We start from the raw sequence: 23118 nt of genomic DNA on the forward strand, positions 1-23118 counted from the left end.
GAGAGGACTCAGACTTGCCATTGAAACCTGCAGGTGCTGGTGCCAGAACCGATGGGAGCTGGCCCAGTGTCCCTGTTCCTCTGCAGCCTGGCTGTCCTGCATGCTCTCAGCAGCTCCAAAGCAGCTCATGCAGACACCAGGGTGACCTGGCTCTGAGGACAGAGGGAATGCCTGTGGGTGAGGACACTGAAGTGCTTTGCAGACATGCTGTTGGTTGCCAAAGGGCCCAGACTGACACAGCTCCCACAAGAACTCACACGAGGTGGGAGAGGATGGGAGCTCAGCTCTCCCAAAGGCTCAGAGGAGCCCTCTGTGTGTGGATTCTGTGATTCACAGAGACACACACAGGAGGGGACAGACTCTCTGGTCCATCAGAGACACCACAAAAGGCTCCATCCATCCTCTGTCCCTGCTTGGTGTGGCTGCCAGGGCAGGGATTGCCCCACAAGGTGCCACCTCCTCCCCCACATGTACTCCCCTCTCTCTGGCCCCATCAGCAGCACACCACTGCCAGGCTCCTCCTTGTGCCCATCCCCATTCCAGGTATAGAAAAAAATATGTATCTTTTAGAGAAAAAAAACCCATGACAGATGGTGGTGCCTCTACAGCAGAGGCATCACAGCTTCCTTTGCTCTCACTGCATTATTATATTGTACTCCAGACAGACACCTGTACTTCTGACAGATAACTGGGCAATCCAGTTTTGAGCAAGCTGTGATGAATCAAAAATAGCTGCTGGCCATGGAGATGGTGCCACACACAACACATGGGATCACTTGGCTCTGCTCTGGCTGAGTGCCATTCTCATGCCCCTCTAGGTTACATAAAGCTGCATATTCCTCAGTGAAGCTAGGGGCTGCTTTTCTTTAACATTTGTGTCTAACAGCTGCTGAATTAAAAAGTGAAATATTAACTTAGTCACATCTTCAGCATGGCCATGACCCACTGAATCAGGAAGAAAACTGCATTGTTGTACACAATTTAAAAAAAAAAAACATAAATAATGTAATTTTTGTGCAAAACTTTTAAAATTTTTATTCTCTGATTCCTCTTCAGTCCATTATGGTGTTATTGACTACTATTATCTGAAATAGCATAAAGATGTAAACATTTATTTGTTCACAGCTTTATATATAACATCTCAGAGAAGGCTGTTAGGTTTGTGACATTAAAAACTGAAACCAGAAAAGAACAAAAAGAGCAAAACCAGAAGAAAACAGTGAATTACAGTATGAAATCTATTTACACACATTAATCTATACAACATCATAATCTGTACATTTTGTAAAAAATAATCACATTCATTTACATCATCTTAAATTTTTACCATACATGACAGATATAAAGTTATAACAAAGATGACAAAAGAGAAATTTGAAGTAATACTCATACATACATATTTTGTGCCAGGACAAAAAAAGCTGCAGGTAATCATAAACTTATTACAGTGCTTTGGGACATAGAGGGGTTTGGGACATTTCAGTCACCTTTTAAATCTGACAATAGAAATGTTCCTGAATTAGATTTAGCTACAACCTGCTATCCTGGGGCAGAACCATGTTCAACAGAGTGGTAAAACCATATCAGAGAATGCTCCTTTTAAATGTTATCCTGATGTATTCCTATAACATACATCTTCAAACACTTTTTAATTTTAGTATTTTTTCAGCAACAGAATAGCACTGCATCCTAACTTCTGTATTTGGTCATGTCAGGGTAGCACTGACAGCCCACAGCTGATAGAGGCACTCATGGTAACATGAAGGTACTTCTGTTGGCAAAGGTATTTCCTAATCACTAAGCACAGACAGAAATTGTTCAGATGATGACCCTTACACACAGCAGCAGACACACAGTCTGCAGGTTAATTGCCAGTTCTTTCTTTTTGTCAGACATATTTAGGGCTTGATTTCTCCTTAAGGATGTCTGAAAAAAATCTGAATAGGACTTTATCCCAAATCACTTTGCTGAACTGGGCAAATTCACAGTTAACAGAAGATGATTTTTAGAAAAATAGAGGACAAATGATGCAGATGATTCATCTTAGTCTTTGCACATGGACTGTGTGACACGTGCACCTGGCAATGCCTTATTTCATCAATCTGCCCCAGACAGAGTCTCTGGTTTGCTGAGGGTCTGTGCTGGTTGCTTTCCCCTCTGGCACGTTAAAAGCAAAGGGAAGCCGAGGGGTGAATCAGGACACGAAGCAGATGCTAAGAGTGGGGTAGGATGGCTCCGACCTGACTGAAGAAGGTTTTTTGTAATGCTATTTGCCACCAATTACCTATTGCTGCTACAGTACACTCCATCACAAGCTTTGATAGGGTATTCTTCTGCTGGCTACCTGCAGTACAATATAAAGAAATTTTGGGTACTGCAAAGCACTTTGTTTAAGCATATGGCCCCTCCTACAAAAAGCAAAACCAAACACCTTACCCAAAAAACCAAACATTTGTTGGAAGCTGAGGCCAGGCAAAACACAATGGGACACAAACCTGTGAGCTTTATCATGGCAGGCAGGGACACCTGAGCCAATGAACTGTGGGATCCTCCTCTGCCTGACCTTTTGAATTACACTGCACATTTCTCAGAGGATAACTTTGGCCAACCCAAGGTAATTGGCTTAAAGAGGAGTATCTGTGTAAGACTACCCTGACAGTTTAATGATCTCCTCTGGAGGGATACATCTTACCTGATTCTATCTCTGGAGTGAGAAATGTAAGTACTAGCCAGCTACCCCAGCTCATTTTATAGTAAGTCAGAGAAAACTGGGTCCAGCTTACCTGCCTCAGATACCCAGCTGAACATGGAAGGAACCATTTTCAATAGTGCCTATTTCTCTATCCTGACTGTGAAAGGCACTTTAAAAGTGTCTTTAACTCAGAGACAAACATGCAGCTTTTAGACAGCAAAATCAGGGCAGATGAATTTCACCTGAGTTTATCAAGCACCCAGCTGAAATTGACTCTGCAGAGGAAAATTTAAGTCAGTGTCCATATATGTATTGTTAATTGTGTTAAAAGTGGAGAGCAAGCTGTCACTGTGTTCCTCAGGCATTAGCAGCAGGTAATGCTGACAGAAATCACTCAGAATTAATGGTGCCTCCAGGGGAGGTAAAGCACAACAATTATCCAAGGTCCTGGGAGTGAACCATATTACCATTCTTGTTCAGTAAGTACAAGCTGTGCTTCTGGCTTTTCCGTGGGGATGGACAAAACCCCCAGGTTTCCTGCCTTGAATACTTTACAACTCAGTTTGGACTCTGAAGCAAGCAAAGGGGAAATAACAGTAAAGGAATAAAGAAAGGGCAAGGTTAAACTTTTCTTGCAGCCTCTACTTCCTCCCCTGCTGCTGCTAGGACTGAGTGAGAATTAGGATTAGAGATGACAGAAGCCAAATGATTTCATTGCAATGTTTTTTGACTCTAAAGAGTCAAAAGAGCATAGAGCAAGAGCAATTAATCCCACGCTTCTCAGCAAAATGCAATGAGAGTCAAAGCCATGAGAAGCTGTCTTGTTATGGGTGTTGTAAAGATGATCAAACCCTGATCAAACACTTCCAGATTTGTCAAACTGCTCTTCACCTTTTACTGACATTTTTATATCTGTCCATGAAAAGGCAGCTGCCAAACTGGTGATGATAGGGTTAACGCTGTAACTTTGCCTAAAATTATTTGGAAATCAGAAATTTTCTGATAGTAAAAACAAATGAGTGCAGTGCCCTCTGTGTCTTAACGGCCATGACAGTGCTTGAACAAAGCATTATGAAGTTAAACTGCCTCACAAAACAGTATTTAGATTATCTGCATTTATATTATTAATAAAGGAATGACGTTCTCCAAAGTACTGAACTTTTCACTGGTATTAAAGAAAAATATATACAGCACCTCTCTCTCCTGTGTCCCATTTTTTGCATGTCCACACTGTCCTTTACAAACTTAGTGGTACCTCTATGTTCTTCCACTGCAAAATTCTCCTGTGGCATTTCACCCTACATGAAAAATAGAATCAAGCCCAAATCATCTGCACCCTGTTAAAGGAAACAATGCTGGTTTGTTGCAGTATAAAATGTATTTTCTTATTAAGGCTTTTCTTTTTTTATAACCCAGAAATAATTAAAATGCAGATTTTTTTCATGCTCACCTAATTAGAACAAAGGCAGTTTTCTCTAAGATACAATGTGTTATAAACACACATAATTGGTGATGCATCATGCAGAACAGACTGATGGAAATGATTGCCTGAAACATCCATTTCTGTGCTATCATTCTGTCTGTGTGTCAACTCGCTCACATAACCTCATTTGAGCACAAAGATGAGCACACTTGAATGCCTGTCACATGTGCCTTTCTACCCCAGAAATTAAGGGGAAAAAGAACATCCTGCACATCTCATCTCAGGGAACTGAGCAGTCCCAATGCCACTGCAGACAAAGAACCCTAATGTGCACAGATGTGTTCAATTTAGGTGTAAAAGCAGCTCCCACTGCTCCAGTGGGTCTTCATATATTTTCAGGTAAGAGCTTGTGATAAGTTTCTCAAGAGATCCAGGAAACATACTAAATTTCAGCAGTGTTTCCTCAGTCTAAAGTCTTTGGGAATATATTGAGTTTAAAGAGATGTGTGGGGGAACACCTTTAGACCCCATGGGAATGTTCTTGGGCTTCCACCCAGAATCTCATAGTTACTCTGCCAAACAGAAAACTTTATGAATGATCTGAAAGTGATCCATAGCTCCTCTAAATTCACCTTTTGTAAGTAACAATTCTTTGAGTGATTGTTGTTTAACTCAAATTATACCTGCTGGTATCATGTAACATTTACCAGGTTCTGCAGTCATGTGGACCATGGGGCTCTTTCTATCTTTGGTCTGACAAAACTTTGTGTGACTCCATGGCAATCCCATTAAAACAAATTGTGTTTGACTGATAAACAGCTGGATTAAATCAGACCAAGAACTGAAATACACTGAGACAGCTGCTGACAATATTCCCAGTACTGGTAATACTTTCAGGGATGTACAAATATGCCTGCCAAGGGATGCCCTTGCTGCTGTTCTTCCCTTTATCTGACAAGAGCAGGGACCTCGGATCCTGCTGGCTCCAGAAAACCTGTTATCTGAAATATGAGGGCAATGGTTTGTATGGAGGTACTCATGCAAATACAGATTATTCCCACTTGAAATGTAGGGTGGACATGGTTAAACGTCGGCATGGGAAGAGAACATCACTGGTTTATTTCTTTTAAAGAGAGGAAATGTTATGTATGTTTTCATAAGACTGTCAGTTCTCTGCCTTTTTTTTTTCAAACATGGCTACATAAGAGGCTTGTCATTGTTGAAAATTCCTTCTTTATGCCTTTTATGGTAATTTTTAGGGATTCTGTCTAATTTTTTTTTTCCCGAGTCATGGCCATGACTAAATTTTAAATAATTTCAGATAGATATAGAACTGAATAAACTTTAAAGAATTTACATTTTTTGTTAAATGTGAATTGCAACTTCACTGCAATATTCCTTGTGTTTTGCAGCCAAATATGTAGCTCCTAGAGGCAGAGTTCAATGACAACACTGTAAAAAATGATATTTTCAATGTGTAATGAGATATCCAAGGCTGTTTTATCTATGCCAGGCTGCTTTAGCAATAAAACATACTTCTTCAGAAAACTGCTCCATGAAAGATCAACACAAATCTCTGACTTTAAACAGAAGATAACAACTGAGAACTGAGAATATTCAGAAGTAATATAGTAGTTTTTTCTGTATGGCCTGTAATGTAGCCCTACACTCTGCAGCCAAACATCAAACCAGGCACTTTTGAAAGTAACAACAGGATTGGAATCAAACTCTATAGAAAGTAACCTCTGAAATGTGTACCATTAGCCTAGAAGTACTACCTTTTTCCCTCTCTTGTAAATCATGTTAATGATTTCCTGGATTAGCACACTGAACTCCCAGTGTGGTTAATTATGGTCTTAGATTTTTTATTTAATTTTATTTTCCATAATTAGAAAAGAATTTCCTAATCCTCAAGGCAATGTTTCCTTAAGTATAAATAAAGTGTACAAAATTTTCTTGCTTCCCATCTTAACCCTTACATGTGCCAAAGAAATCTGCATTGAGCAGGATACCCTGCATAGATCTTGTAGCCACTTTGGAAGGTAAAGGGACCTTTATGGAAAATGAATTTTTGAATTGTCACTACTAGTAAACTGCAAGAGAACATCAGAATTAATATGATACCATTTGAACAAAACAGAAAGCATCCATGGGGCAGGATTCTCCATTAATAATAGGTTGGCAGCACAAATCAATTCTCCAAATACCAACATGTAGAAAAGCAAAGCACTAAACTGTACATGTTATAAAATATCACATCAAGCTGCATAATGAATGATATATCCCACAGTTTTTCATGTTTTGGGGGACCTAGCTCATTTATATCATGGTGGTCTCAGTCTGCATAAATGAGTGAGCTCTTGAATTCCTGTGGAGCTGGGAAACACTTTCTGATCCATTTCGGGAAATGGACGAGTGCAGTCTGTAGTCTCTGCCTGCAGTCTGCTTCCAGCACAAGCTCCTCCACTTTCTTTTCAGCTCCCCCTGCACCTGTGCTCAAAAGAAAATGCACAATATGAGCTGAAAATTTTCTTCTATGTGAGGAAATCCTCCATGTCTGTTGGCTGTCACATGGAGATCTCTAGGAACAGAATCATAGAATGGTTTGGATTGGTACAAACTTATAAAGATTCTGGAGTTCTACCCCCTTCCATGGGCAGGGACACCTTCCAGCAGACCAGGCTGCTCAGAGCACCATCCAGCCTGGCCTTGGGATGGGGCTACCACAGCTTCTCTGGGTAACCTGTTACAGGGTCTCCACCACCCTTATAGAAAAGATCTAAATCTACCAATATCAGTTTAAAAATGTCCTGACACTACACGCCCTGCTAAGAAGTTTTTTGCCATCTTCCTTATAATCTCCCCTTTATGTACTCCAAGGTGCTACAAAGTCCCCCCCTCCTTCTCCTTTCCTGGCTGAGCAACCCCTACTCTCTCAGCCTGTTTTCATAGGTGTTCCAGGTGTTTGTTTATAGTGGCCAGAGGTGTTCCAGCCTTCTGATATTTTTTTTGGTCTAACACATCCATGTCTTTCTCGTACTGGTGACAATTCACCTCTCTTGACCTTTAATGCTGGATAGAGGTTCAGCATTAACTTTTTGGGCTACAAGTGCACATTGCCAGCTCATGGTCCAGCCTTCATCCCCTAGTTCTTCTCTGTTGGATGGCTCTCTTGGATCCCTCAGTCAGCCCTGCACAGACCCAGGTGCAGGACCTTGAACTTGGCCCTGTTGAACCTCTCAAGGTTCTTTCCCCCTCTCACAAGCCTCTCATGGTCCCTCTGGATGGCATTCCTTCCCTCTATAGTATCCTTTTACAAAGGTCACATAACTGAGGCAAAGACTGCCTACACTGTGTGTGAAGAGGTGCCCTAAGGTCACATTCAAAAATCAATTTTGTATCACTTGTGCTGCAACATTAGGTTTTGGTATTGAGCTATTTATCTCGTGTACTTGAAGCATAGAATCAAATGATTAGCCCAAAATCAGGCATCTCATGAATATCAAAGACCAGAACAGCACTCAGGAGAGCTAAATGTTAATTGTCTGTGCAGGTGTCTTCTTCAGACAGATTCCTTCTGTCAGACACTGCATAGGGACTGAAATCAAAAGGAATTCTTTGCATATTTCTCAGTTGAGGCTATGAAAACCACGATGTGCTGAGCACTTCTGAAAATCTGTTCTGAGGTTTAGATACTGACAGAACATTACCCCTAAATATTTACTAAATGGTATTTTCAGATGAATTTTCAGACATGTTGCAGCTCACTTGCACATTGCTTCTAACAGAGCTACATCAGATCACACCAGGAGAAGACACTAACACCTCAGTCTGCAAGGAATTCAATTTTAAACAGCTCTTAAAGCTCTTCCCCCAGCTTCACTCATTTTTCCGGTTGTATAAAAACGATCATGAATATATTCCACTAATAGGAATGCAGACATCTTCTAAAACAGTTTTGTGTATCAGAGCAGAATTATGGGGGCACTCATACATTTACTAAAACCAATATTTAACATTCTCAGTAGGAAAGATGAGACTTACTTCACTGTTCAAAAAACAATACAGGACTGCAACAATCAACCCCTGGAAAGAGACAATAGTCCTTAGTTAGTAGGCAGCACTCACCTAGGTCAGTAAAATTTCTTTTGATTAAAAACCTTAAAATTTACCTGAAAAGATCCCAAACACAACTCAAAGATTATTTTATAATTGTTGGAGCTGCGGTCAGGAAACAGAGCAAACACTGTGTAGTGAACTCCAAATAAAGGAATCAGCAGCAAGGTGGACTTTGCAAGTCTCCTGGGTAAAGGAAAGAGACAAAGCTGCAATTTAATGATGAGCTCCTGTTTTACTGAGATGAATGTGTAACTGTAGAGTTAGTCTGTACATTGCACATGCACAGTATGCAAACAGCACCTGGGAAATGTAATCCAGAATCATCCCAACTAAGAGATTTTCATGAGCCTCAAACACTAAAACTTCATAGCTTTACTGATGGTGTTAAGCACACGAAATTAAATAATTTTCAATGTTGTCAATTACATAAAAAAATTTAGCAGAAGACACTACTTACTGAAGTTAAGGAAACAGAACTTTAAATTATTAAGCAGAACTGCTCTGACAAAGCTCATGAAACTACTGGAATGATAAATTGCTACTTTTACCTTATCTGTCATTTATTTCACTCTAATAACACCAGTTATATATAATATATAGGGCCAGCCATGGACAATTTTGGATGTCTGGCATCAGATAAAATTTGAGAAGTTATAATGTTGAGCTCCATAATTCATCACTGTATTGATGAATATAACTTGATTCAACAATGCAAGGATGCTGTTGTGAATTCACCTATTTTAACAGAAAAGTTAAGGTACTTCAAGTAGTTTTACTTTTTCTATGTCAGTCTTCATGGCCTTGCTTTGTTTATAATGGCCCAGGGGCTGCATCTATTTATGTGGAAATAATTTCTGACAGCAAAGCTTCTCAAAATAGCAAATCCCTCACATCTAAAAATGATACCAGAAGCAGGAAAAATAGGGATTCCTTAGCAGAAGAAATTCATTTACAACTGGAGGGGATGACACTGGCAGCAAATTTCCTGATTTCCCAAAGGAAATGGAAAACTGATTTTATTTGGACTTAGCCTTGTCCACTGCAAGAGTAAAATAAACAACTAAAAGGATGGAACCAGCTACAAGCAGGTTCAGAGGAAGGGAATAAAAATGGTGACTTGCATGAATAGTATTAATTTTAGATTCATATTTCACTTTCACTCCATGCTTGACTTAGTAATTTTTGTTTAGTTGATGCTACTTCCTCTATACTGCACTTACATTTTAGTAAAAGAAAGGGAAAAAAACCCATCCTTATTCTTCTCTGCATTTAAAAAAATGCATTTGAAATTTTATAAATGAGCCTCCCAGATCTTTTAATTTGCTCTGCAGATGCAGTTTCTGGAGGAGGTTAATCTACTTTCCCATGGGTATCAGCTAAAGACCAGAAATGCAAACTTAATCAGGCAATCAAATGCTAAAAGCAAAGAATTTACGGGGATGAATAATGAAGGACAAAGTTGATAATAATGTGAATATTTCATATTATAAAGTACTACAGCAAACTGTGGAAAGTAGCAGGACTGAAAGTAAGGGAATGCCTGATTTTCAGAAATTAAATAAACACCACATGGAAGCAATGAAAACTTTATGTCACAAGAAGTAAACTTGAGGGGATTTCCTGCCCATAGGTTGGCCATTGTCCTACATCATAATGTGGCAACTGCACAGTTCCATCTAGATTCAGCAAGCTCTCCCACATGTTTAGATAATTGAATCAGCAAACACAAAACAAGACCCCTTTAGCTCTGCAAAACAAACGTGCTTGACAGTGCAGTTGTGTTGACTTTCCCGGGGCACATCAGAATTTTTCACTTTTTGCACCAAACGTCACATTGTCTGCAAACACATAAGGTCCTGCTTCTCTTGGCTTTAAGGATATTCTTTATTTCTGCATAGCATGTTTTGTCAGCTATTGGAACAGGAATTCAGTATTTTTAAATGAAGGGAAGGTGTTATCCAGGAGCACAGTGTCAAAGGCCACTCATATGGCTTTGGATTTTCAGTGTTCATGTGAGGTTTTGTCACTGAAGTATCATATTGGCATCCTGGACTGTCAGAGTCTTGTCTGGGCTTTAAAATAAAACCTTCTACAACAGACTTGATAGCAGATGATTACTTATCCAGCAGCTCTTATAATAAACAACAATAACCACAGATATGGCAATAAATAACAAAACCAATTTCAGCAATGCATTTGAATTGTTCCCCAATATCCCTTGATTTTAAAGGTGTGGAAACAAGAGATATTTTGGGATTTGATGCTCACACCAAAACACAAAAGAGGAAAGTCTGAACAGAAATCAAGTTGTTCTAAGCCAGAAACAACTGGTTTCCTCTAAAAAAGTAAAGATGCTATTTTAAATCAATATGAAACACTATTTAACTTTTAAATTTTTGGTAAAAATTTCAAAATTTCAAAAATTTCAGCTCTTAAAATATATGTAAGCATTTTAGAAATTAAAAAAATGTTTTAAGAAGGTTGAAGGAAAATAATTTTAAAGGATTTTAAACATTTCTTATGTCAAAATTAAATGTTTATATGTCAAAAGGAAAATGTTACTTTCTATATATTTTGTATCAGCATACTCATTCATGGATTAAACTCAGATTCTGGTCTTTCTAAAATTAAGTATTTTTTATTGAATTAAGCATTTGATAAAAATATATTTATCTCCATTTCAGCATAATTGTGTTTATTAAACAATATCTAAAAGTAGTTCTAAATTAAATATAATTATAGAAAGACAGCAGTTTTTGATTTTCAGCGGATGAAAACTTAAAGAGATTATTTTGCTTCTGTCTGTAATATCTAAAAATATGACTCACTTGTACTGTGACTGGTCATTTCCTCCAACATCTGGAGATCTTAACTTCTGCAGTAAGATTCTTATAATGCTAATGAAAAGTATAAAATTCACCTGCAAAGAAAACAAATATAATGGTAATTTCTGAACCCTCCACTCCATCTGCAGCAAAAACAAATTCTTATCAAGTCAGACAGGAGCCAAGTCAGCATGGGAGTCGTGCACCTCCCTCCAGAGCCCCTCAGTGCCAAACTTCTCGTGTTCTGAAGCGCGACTTTTGCCACGTCCAGCAAACACTGCAAGCGCAGTGCTGCTGCTCTGGCTGGCAAAAGTCTTTGAAAGCTCCAGTTGTCAGAAGTGTCCTCCTTCCACTACTTCAGCTCAGGACAGGTTTCCCAGCAGGATGGGACCCTGGGTGTGGTTTTCTGCAATCAAGCACTAAATTGTCACATCACTAATTGTCCTAAATTGTCACATGGATTCACAACTGGAAGCCCAGAGGCAGTTTTGACCCTCTCTTGCTCCTCACTTCAACTTTCAGTGTTTTCTGTCTGAATGAGGGTTAGAGAAGATTGCTGCACAGCTGATCTGTCTACTCCAACCAAGCACAAAAAGGGCTTCTCACAGGTATTTGACTGTTTTGGATATTGATGCTGACATTACAAATGAAGGAATCACAGAACAGCTGGGGTTGGAAGGGACCTCTGAAGATCATCCAGTCCATCTGAATCCCTGCAGCCTAATCCTCATGACAACCCTCTAAGACAGAAGAGTAGCATTTCATTTTGTATTTTATTTCATATTTTAGTTTTCAGAAAGGCACTTGCATAAAAATCATTATGATCAGAATCTAATCAGTCTAGAAAATTGAAGTATAAAATTCAGTATATCCTAAGTCTCACTCCCATTATTTATTCAGCCCTGACTTTCAGCTTCCTCTGGTCACCATCCCTTCTGGTGTTGGATTCTTGGTGTGGTCTAGAAAACTGCACCCTAAATACATGCTTAATGTCCATGCTGAAGTAAGGGAACAGTTGGAATCCACACCTTCAGAGCTACAATGTGTGCTAAAAACTGCAACTCCAGCTACTTAAACTGCATCAAATGCACACATCTTAGAATGAATTCATCTAGAGAAAAATTTATATCATGGTGAAAATGAGAATTTTCTTGTTTTAAACTAACTCCATCCCAAAGCACAAAATTAGGAGGTGGAGTACCTAACCAGACAGTGCCTGTCTCACTGCTATAAATCTCTGCTTCATGTATTGGTGGAACCCTTCCTTCTCCTAAAAATTTGGCTCCAAGCTTTTCAAGTTCAATGAATTTCTGTGTCTTCTATAAGACAACCTATAGAATTTGGGATACTAATAAATAAAACAGTCATGGCAACTGCACGTCCCTCTGTTTTTTACATTTTGTTTGAAATGACAGGTGAAGGGTAGTGAAAGGAACTGAGAGGGATGAAATAAAAATTTAGGAAAATTATATCTAATATATTTTAAAAAAAGAATAAAAAAGAAATGTTAGAAAATATAGGATTTTGCTGAACTTAATGTACAATTTTTTTGCAGGCAGATGATAACTTAGAGGCTTACCTATAAAGGTAACAGACACAAATCTGTTATTGCAGATTTTATCTGCAGACTTAATGCAGCTGAGTGCCCACAGCAGGGAATATTAACTTGCCATACACACCGGGGCCAGTATTAGTGGAGAAAGAGAGAATTGGGGTAACAGCACATTCACTTGGAACAGCCACATCCAACTGAGTAACTCTGAAGTGTGTACAGCATGAAGTGTGAACCTCTGCCAAATGACTTCTCTCAAGCCAAATTCCCAGGAGGAAATGCCAGGGAGGGCTCTGACACACTGAATTAACTGAAGCCATTCTCACTGTGCAAGATGGTATCAGAACCTGCTTTCACAAAGCTGTTGGATAGATCAAACTTTGCTGCCTGACCAGTACTCCACTTGACTTCTCTTCACTAAGGTCCAGCTGCAGTTCAGGTCTGCCAAGGCACCCTGGGATAACATCCTGGACTTCCCAAACTTCCAGGACTTCTTTGGAGCAGCACTGCCTTCTGGCACATGAAGTCTCAGATAATTGTTCAAACTGAGCATCCAGAGAACAGGGTTTCCTGTAAACACCAGGTGGTTTGTTTTGCTTTTATCTTCCAAAACATATTTTTCCTGACTCTGGATTGTTCCCCATTCTCCAGCTCCTTTGAGGTCCAAGTATTCCCTTCCTGCTGTAGTTCTCTTTCATGCTCATTTCTTCATAACATAAAACATCTTTGAGGCCTTACTTTATTCATTTCACACATATGGCCTACTCTTCTTTCTCTTCAAATGCAGAATTCACCCTGATAGTGATGACAGGAATTTCTCCCAGAATGATTTTCAGCAGGCACAGATTGAAAGACAAGCCCAAACTTAATGCAAACTTCTGAAATCTTGTGTAATCTTATAATGCCCTAGATCTTCTGCTTATAATTTAAAAAATGAATCAAGTATATCTAAATACATTAATTTTGCTCTCTGACTATTTTCAGAAATGGACATATAACCATAGTATATTATGCCCAAAGTTAATTACACAATCATTACAGGAACATTATTACACTAGTCCAGTAATTCTAATGAGTTCCAAACAAGAAAGCCCTGGGAAACATTCTCAAATGGTATTATTTTGCAAATATTCATGTTCAATATATATTTTAGCAGGCTACCCATTAAAGAAAGATATACACAGCCATAATTTTTTGACTAATATCAGATTCTCAATTGCAAGACTATCTATTTACACACAAAATCAAATCTGCAATTCATTGAGAAGTATAATTAGATTTTTCCTTCCTCCAGGCTCATAAACAGGAGAGATGTTAAAGAAAGAACAACACACAAATAAAAGCAACTGCTAATTTAATAGGAGGCAGATAAATTTTGAAGGCAACAAATTTTAATGGCCTTGGCATCTGTTTAACATTTCTCCTGCAGCACAATTTCTTTTCATTAAAACAGAATTCTTGCCTATCTGTAACTAGCAGTAAAGAATAATGGCTACATGCACTGCACAATGCTGAACAGATCTATAATTCATGCTTCAAATTTTACTTACTATAATAGAAATTAAAATTGGTATTCGTATAACCCACCAGGGACCACCATGCTCATTTGTATCCCAGCAGCTATAAAAAAAAAGAGGGAAAATCATGTTGACATTAATATCATCTGGCAAGCAAGACCTATGAAAAGTATTTCTTATAAACAAGTCAAAGCATACTAAAATATTGCCTGCATTAGCCCAGAATCTGGCATTCAATCCCTTCCTCCTATTAATTTTATTCCCTTTGTTTTAATATGCACACTTGATTTCCCCACCAGGAGCACTGTGGCCAGGTGTGGATTTCTCAGCATAAGAAAGATGTGGCTCTGTTAGAGCAGGTCCAGAGGTGATCACCCAAAGGTGACCAGAGGGCTGAGGTACCTCTCCTGCAAAGGCAGGCTGAGAGTTGAGGTTGGTCAGCCTGGAGAATGCAAGGCTCCATGGAGAAATCATTGTGACCTTTCAGCACTCAAAGGGGACTTATAAAAAAAGAGAAAATTACATTTTGACAGGGCAGGTAGTGATAGGACAAGGGAGAATGGTTTAAAAATGAAAGAGGAGAGATTCAGATGTCAGGAAGAAATTCTTTACTCAGAAAGTTGCAGAATCATTTTGGTTGGAAAAGACCTCTGAGATCATTGAGTCTAACCTTTGACCAAGCACCACTGGACCATGGCACTGAGTGCCACATCCAGCCATTTCCTGAACTACTCCAAGAAAGCTGACTCCACCACCTCTGTGCGCAGCCCATTCCAATGCTTTACAACCCCTTCAGTGAAAAAATTCTTCCCAGTGTCCAAACTGAACCTCCCATGGCACAGCTTGAGACCGTTTCCTCTTGTCCTGTCACTGGTGGCCTGGGAGAAGAGACCAACCCCCACCTGGCTACAGCCTTTGCTCAGGCAGCTGTAGGGAGTGACAAGGTCTCCCCTGAGCCTTCTTTTCTTCAGACTAAAGATCCCCACCTCCCTCAGCTGCCCCTCACCAGACTTGTGCTCCAGACCCTTCACCAGCTCTGTTGCCCTTCTCTGGACACACTCCAGCACCTCAGAGTCTTTCCTGCAGTGAGTGGCCCAGAACTGGACACAGGTCCCAGGGTGTGGCCTCAGAGAAGCTGTGGATGTGCCATCCCTGGAAGTGCTCAAGTCCAGACTGGATGGGGCTCTGAGTAACCTGAGGTGGTATCACTGCCCATGGCAGGGAGGGCTGGAACAAACTGGTCTTCAAGGTCCCTCCCAACCCAATCCATTCTATGATTCTATGAAATCAGCTAAAACATCAAGCACGCTGGGCTATACCATTGGACATCATGGAGGGTGTTGACCTTTGTGGGAACCAAGCTCAGATTCACTTTGTGTAAGGACACTTCTCCAGTGTGCACTTAATGCTGACCTCTGTGTAACAGGAGGAACTAAAGCAACTGACAGGTGTAACTGGAATTACATAATTTTGTGTGAGGCATGTAGGTTATAGATGCCTGGAACTTGTTTGTGAAAATGTGAGACTGAACCTGAAGTTCTGTCTGAAAAACTGAATATTTAATTTTCACCCTGGGCTCAGTAATTTTGGTCCAAATAGTCTTAAGTGCTCTGAAAGGTTAGTCAGATTAGAGATTAATTACCCTTTGGACTTCCTCTGTAATCATAATGACAAAGGAAAAAAGAGTTTGGCTTTGGTTTACACATTAGACATCCTGCAAAGAAAGCCTTGAAATTATGTAGGATATGATTTTTAAGTCTAATTGCAGAAAAAATTGAAAAATAATAGTTGACAAAACTGGACTATGCAAACTGTTTTTCCACTAGTTAGGAATGTTCTCCCATTCCTTGGGAGCAGCAGGATCAAGTCTGATTTTCCTACAAAATTCTTGTCTCAGTTCCCCTTCACATGCCAGGAAGCTCTAATTAGCTTTAGCTTTACCTGGCTATGTGCATCTGACACACCCTTACATCACCTCACTTTTGGGAATGTAATTTATCTGTAGCCCAAGTTATCTACACTTCAATCTCCTGAGTTCCCAGTTAGCAAATGAGCATGGCCAGTGCCTTCCTGCACACGTTGCAGCACTGAGCCCAAGGACCCCACTGGTGTTTCAAACATTATTTTGACTTCCCAAGCAGATAGCTCCAGATGTGGGTGTGCCAAGGAGTAACAGCAGCCATAACTTATCCCTGCTCTCTCCTGCTCTCCGAGTTCTTCAAATAAACATCAAGCATAAAGCACAGCTGAAGAGCTCCCGCACACCTGCCCTTTTATTGCCATCACTGAAATTTCAGTTCTGTGTTTGTCCATTCCATAACAGCAAACCACCTTTGTGTGAGCAGCACCACACCCAAGGCAAGGATTGCACAGGCACGGGGGGATTTAAACTTTCTCTCTCACGCACACTCACCCAGTGTCCTCTAGAATGATCCGTGTCACTGTCCATGTAATAATGAATATCGTAGGAATTCCTGAAAAATGCCAAAGATGTTTAGGGAATGATCACAAAAAATGCAAGTCCACAGGGAAAAAAAAAGTTCAGCCCGCTACTAAGCAGTTATTCCCCAAATACACAACATATAGCAAACAGCTCAGTGAATGGAAGGAGAAGTCCATCTGATGAGCTACATGATTACATGTATACATCAGTAATGTATTACAAACAAAGACTGCAGGGAAGTGAGTTTGTTTCTCATAGAAATGCAGCCATAGTTACTAATACATTAAAAAAAAAGCCTTTCTCAGGTTTCTTGCAAGGTGTCAGAGTGACTTACAGGGAAATAGATACAAGTTATGCATTCCCAATGCACCTCCAAGGACTGCAATATAAAATAAAAGTATAAATCATTTCATAAGGAACCTTGTCCACACACTGGTTTATTCCCATTTCCCAGCAACACCCAAATGTTTTATGACCACCTATTACTGGAAGTATTAAAATGTTCCATATAAACATCATGGCACTTTCTGTAAATGAAAGGAATCTATATATTTAAAACCAGATGGACAGTATTATTGGGCTTTTCAAAAAGGCAAATTGCATAGTATAGCTCATGGCTGCACAGCTAAGCTTTAATTTTCCTCACAAATCAGGACACCTGAATTATATGTTTTGCAGTGGCAGCCCTTGCATCAGAGCAACCCCTGGGTGTGGTGCAGATGGCACAGGTGAAAGCTGACCAACACACACACACACACACAGAGAAAAAAGAACATTACTGGGAGATGGGCAAGTTCTTACCCCATCCTATCAGCAGGTAGATGGTGAAGTGTCTGTTGGGGGAGAATATTAGCACAAGGAGGATGTGGAGGTAAAGTCCTTCTACCAAGAGCCAGTAAAAGTTTGCCATAACACCATACTGAAAAAACACCAGAATTGCCTTGCAGCCCACCTGAAATATGAGAAGAAGGATCAAATTTGTCACAGGAAAGATATATTATACTATTTTATATATATATATATATATATATATATATATATATATATATATATATATATATATATATATAATATTATTTTTGTTACTACAGACAAAAATCTTAGCTGTCTTTCTAGTATCAATAAACCAGATCCAGTATAAATTTTTATCTTCAGTCAAGCAAATTGCAACATTGCAAATGTTACTGTATACATTAAAAGAAAGTTAATTATTAGAAATTATTTAGTTGTCTCTCATTGCTAATTCACTCAGAAAGCTTGAAAATTTCATAGGATAAATATAGAAAAATATGGTGGTTATCAACAAATGCACATTTCCAACAGTTGGTTAGTGAATAGCTATAAAATTAAATTATCATCTACTAGGAGCCTAATAAATGTATTAAAACCTCACATGGCATCCTAACAAAATAAAAATTAACAAAGAAACTACTTCATGATTGTTTTCAAAGCTAAATGTGAAACTGAGTGAAAAATATAAATTTATTTTATTAAGTCCCTATACTTGGAACAAAAAGTTGGCTGGATTTTTTAAAAATAATATTTTCCCTTTAGAAAATGTTTTAGAATTTCTTAGTTAACAAAACACACAGACATATATCAAAAATTGTTACTTATAGTCTGTGTGCTGCTCTTCAGAATTAATTTTCAGATGTCTGTGCTGCTGATGTTCCACAGTGCTGGCTGCTGCTGCTTTGGTACTTCCCAATGGGAATCTGGGATGTGAGAATTGAATATGAAAATGTTCATATGGACTGAGAATGTGCCAAGAAATGTGATGATATGGTGAATGTAACAGACTACACAAACTGGACCAAATAAAATCTCTAGTTTCCACTAGCTTTACTCACTTCTCCATTTTAAATCCCCTTCATACCTGCATTTTTCTGTTAAAATTCCATGTGCACCAGATACCTAAGCAGGTAACTTACTCATTTTCAGTGATCAATTCCTCTCTCTAAGCATAAATGTTTATTAAGAAGTGAGATGCAATCACCAGCTGCTAAGCCGGAAGGGCACAGACCTCCTCAGGGAGATTTCTTTGTATCCATCACCCCCCCAGGACGTCCCAGATACCTCAGTGCATCCCAAGTAACATCCATGCCTGTGCACATGGTAACGCAGAAAACTAAGGAAGAGTCCAAAGGCTTGAATTCATTTCACCTGATTTTATCTGCCAACAACCAAAGTTTGAAAGCAAGCTAACTTTGGTAAGACTGATTTTACCTCTGGTCTTTGGGATATCCACTGCAGATCAGCAATGGGCCAGAAAATGTAATATGGATAAAATTAAGCATTTCAAAATGTGTGAAAAGTTGAAATTTTCATGCAAGTTGAAATTTGGTTTTATGCTTAGGACTCCTTAAAATCAGATCAGCAGTGAAAATTTTGTAATCCTTTATAAATCCAATATTCCCTTGTTTTACATTCTTAATTTACATACCCGAACCCTGCATCAAAGTATTTTCCCTTCCCCCTGCAGGTAATCCTGTATCAGCTGTGTTTGCCCATGCTGAACAGTGAAGGTATCTATCAGTAAAGTTAGCCAAAATTAATTCTCTATGTAATCCAGAGCCAGGACCTACTTACAGACCTTATGGACTGTGTGTTTTAGATCTCTGTGAGTGCAGCACAACTGTGGAACACCACACACACGTGGCAGAAGGGGCAAACCCCACGTGCTGTTATGTGTGAGAGGCAGCACCAAGCCAGTGCTTGATAGACAGACCAGCCTAGTCAGGCTGGTGCCAGATTATCCCACACACAATGCAACAGGAATTAGCCAGCAGCCCACAAAATCTGACACATTTAAACAGGAATCTGACTTATTTCAATAGGAAAGTATAAGGCTTTGTAGCCAAGAATAACTGGAGAATAAATTAAATTGCTGAAACCAAGTAGTATTTTGAGAGTCCACTGAACAGTCTTTCGAGGACCTAAGAACTTCTGATCATCCCTGGCAATCTGTCTGCTATCTAATTTGCCTAATTGGGGTCTACTAACTCAGTTCCTGTTTTTCTCCATTAGAAACACTCTAGATTATGAATTCCTATATACAGCTTGGTATTCACTGCTAAGAACTTCATGTTTTGGGACAATATGGCTTCATCAAGACAAAAATATCTTATTCCATTTTTTTTCTCACAAGCTTAAACTGTAGTTTATTAAAATTAGAAGGGATTTTTGACTGAAACAACAAAGCAGCAAATGGGGCCTACCATATAGAGGTCAGTTTTTTAACAGCAAGACTTGAGATTTTTTTAAGCCCTGCACATGAAAACGCAGTAAACATATTAGCTTGCCAAGAATGCAGATGATAACACTTCTGTCATAGCCCAGAAGTACCGAGGAGTTAATGAAGACAGCTCCTGCAAATATTTAATTTCCTGAGTTATTCCCTCCCTCCACTGATACCTGTCAAACTCCTGGACCCCTGATAAAGCTGCTGGAACACTTCCACAGCATCTGCTTTTTATCACTCCCAGCTGATGGCACTCCTGTTTGTCTTCAACCCTCTCAGCTGATTAATACAGTGGCCATGTTTATTCTGAGCTGTATCTGGTTAAAAATTGTCTTGGCTGATGACAAGTTGTCCTTCATGGACACACAAACAATGTTAAGGTTTCCTTCTTGTGCTACAACCTTCTTTATCTGGATACATCTAACACCCCATTTTCCTAGTCATTATATTCTCTTCAGAATTGTCTGCACTGAAATCTTGGTCCTCCTAAATATTTAAAAGGATCAGGGAGGAAAATTCAGTGACAAAACAATGTTACACCAGGTAGCAAATGAGATTTATTACCCATGAGGTTTGATCCTCTGGACAGTGAGCTGTGTTGGAGCTGGAATAGAGAATATCATCCTTGACTAAAACAGAGATTGCTCTTAGAATGAAAGAGAGGAACAGGTTCAGATGGATGTAGTTCCGAGTACAATGAAGTTTTCTAAAAAAGAGATTTAAAAAGAAGCATTTTAGTTTATGAAGCAGAAACTGTTGAACAGACTTCTATTACTCTGTGGACATTTCTTAGCAATATGAACCTTGAGTAAGAGCATACCCTTTCCTTTTCTGTCATTTTGTCAGTGCTGCCATGCTGTTTTTTTTCATCTCTTGTTTCTGTTCAGTATCACAGATTAAAAGATCCCAGTGGTATTTCTCTCACATTTTAACATAACTTAATAAACTGCCATAATAAGCTGACAATAAACACAGGCTATCCTTCTGTGTGTGCACTCATTCCAGTGTTTTTCTTGCAAATACAACTTTGATTATCCTGGATATATTTCAGACGTGCTCTCACCTATTATTTTCTCGTTTCATTCTTTTATTAACTCCTGTATTTTGCTACATAGTGACTTTTGATCCTATGATGATGGTGTATGCAGGAGCAATTAAAAATGCATTCAGAACATTTGATCACCCATCCTTTCTATCCAATGAATGTAAAACTTCTTTTGTCTGGCAGCCATGTGAAAGCTTTACAAACAAATGACAGATAAAAGATTCCATGTAAGTGGATGAGTACTCAGGGGAAGCAAGCTATAAATTGAGGGCTTTTCCCTTAAAATACAGTCCCTTCAAGATTTTCCTGATTAAAATATTCTTTTTGTAGAAAATCTCTAGAAACCAAACTGCTAAGAGGTATTTGTGGTCACAACCAGCACCTTGAGCTGCGCCTGGAAATAGACAAAAAGCCAAGGCATTTCAGCAAGCATGAGCAGTGAAATCATGAAAATGCAATAGGTGTAATGGCAGTGTGCAGTGGCAACTTACAGGTGTTCTTCCAGTTGTGATTTTTATCAAATATAATAATAATAATCCACTCTGAAAATACTGAAGCAAGGATAATTAGAATGAGTGCAAGGAAATAAAGAACAGATCTGCCATGCTAGCCCTGAATTTAGCAAAGGACATAATACCAGGCTGAATTTTGAGGAGTTGTCAAAAAATGCAGTGATTTCTGAGGCCATGCACATCCTTTGCTGAAATACCACTATTATGTTGGACTGCATCACGTGTTCCTGTGGAATTCAGAGATACATGCAAACTGCCAATAGGAGGAAACTATTTTTCTTGAATAACTCATGTAGATGATTAGTTATTCATCCCATTCAGTAGCTCAAAAAATAAATGTTGGATATATACAAGGCTGTCAAACCAGAAATTAATTCTTAATTCAACTCTCTGTGTTGGGAGGCCCCAATACTCCCTGCAAATAACAGAGAAATATTCTTCTTGAAGGGGGTTTAGAAGAACATATGTTGCCTCATGAAAAAAAGTCTGGTTTTCCCTGACTCAACTGGAAGACTGGGAAAAAATAACTCTAGTTGGATATCTAAATTGAAGTTGAAGGTTTTGAGTACACCTCTTAAATGCTTGATTTGTTACTCCTGACTTCTGGTGATGGGTGACATTCAGATGTCTCTAATTCTCTGTATTAAATGTGGTTTCAGCTTTTAGCAGTTTTGAAACTGCAGTAATCTGCATTGGGATCTGCCTGGATAACCATGACTGGCTCAATTATTTTTTAAAAGTATTCCAAACATAATTATGGGTTATGTATCTGCTCTGATTGGACTCTGAAGATTTAGATTTTCAGAAAATTTGAAGGCAGACTGAAAGGCTTAGAGAACTCATCACAGGAATATTTCATGAGAGGAATGAGGCTCTAAAAACAACATGCTGTTATTATGTATTATTTGTACTTCCTTTCTACCAAAACTGTGAGATGCACTTTCTTGCCTTTCTTGGTCCTAAGTGGAGCAGAAAAGCTGTGTGAAGTTCATAATGGAGAATGTAAAGGCTATTCTGTTAGGAAGGTGGAAGTGATACATAAAGGCATGAAGGTGGAGGGACTGAGAAAAACTGTGATACTGATAAGACCAGTAAAAAGTTATTTTACTAGCTGAAGATTTAAAAGTTATTTTACTAGTTGAAGATTGGCTTCAGTCTGAGAAAAGTCACAGAAATCAGGCAAAATCAGCAGGCAGTTGATTTTCCTAACACTGCCTAACAAAAACATTACAGACTCAGCACAACTATCCACACCTTTACTACTGTGCTTGGAACTGGTGAGATTTGTACCTTGAGCATCATGTTCAGTTATGGGCCCCTCATTTCAAAAAGGACATTTTTGGGGTGCTAGAGGGTGTCCAGACAAGGGCAATGGAGCTGGTGACGGTCTAGCAAACATGTCTCGTGCAGAGCAGCTGAGGGAACTGGGGTTGTTTTGTCTGGAGAAGAGGAGGCTCAGGGGAGCCCTCATTGCTCTCTACAACCACCTGAAAGGAGGATGCAGCCAGGTGGGGGCTGGTGCCTTCTGCCATGATTCAAGCGAAAGGATGAGAGGAAATGGCCTTTAGTTGCATCAGGGGAGGTTCAGATTAGGTATTAGGCAAAAATATTTCACTGAAAGAGCGCTCAAACATTGGAATGAGCTGCCCAGGGAGGCAGTGGAGTGAACTGTTTTTGGAATTGTTCAAAAGGTGTTCGGATGCAGCACTTGGGGATATAGTTTAGGGGTGATTATGGCAGTGCTGGATT

General features: G+C 39.2%; 1 protein-coding gene across 2 annotated transcripts in view; it reads right to left on the reverse strand.

The window, feature by feature from the left end:
- Positions 1–1009: 1009 nt before the first annotated feature.
- The window catches only part of VIPR2 (vasoactive intestinal peptide receptor 2), a 51332-nt gene continuing 29223 nt past the window's right edge, over positions 1010–23118 (reverse strand). For both annotated transcript variants that reach the window (XM_058031717.1, XM_058031708.1), the window contains exons 6-13: positions 20377–20518; positions 17373–17523; positions 16542–16602; positions 14162–14231; positions 11063–11154; positions 8288–8417; positions 8160–8201; positions 1010–6605 (exon numbers count right to left, since the gene is read on the reverse strand). In XM_058031717.1, the coding sequence (XP_057887700.1) occupies positions 6435–6605; positions 8160–8201; positions 8288–8417; positions 11063–11154; positions 14162–14231; positions 16542–16602; positions 17373–17523; positions 20377–20518 (859 nt within the window). In that variant the 3' untranslated portion in view covers positions 1010–6434. The remainder of the gene's footprint in view (positions 6606–8159; positions 8202–8287; positions 8418–11062; positions 11155–14161; positions 14232–16541; positions 16603–17372; positions 17524–20376; positions 20519–23118) is intronic.

Source organism: Melospiza georgiana, chromosome 1, assembly GCF_028018845.1.
Source record: "Melospiza georgiana isolate bMelGeo1 chromosome 1, bMelGeo1.pri, whole genome shotgun sequence".
NCBI lineage: Eukaryota > Metazoa > Chordata > Aves > Passeriformes > Passerellidae > Melospiza > Melospiza georgiana.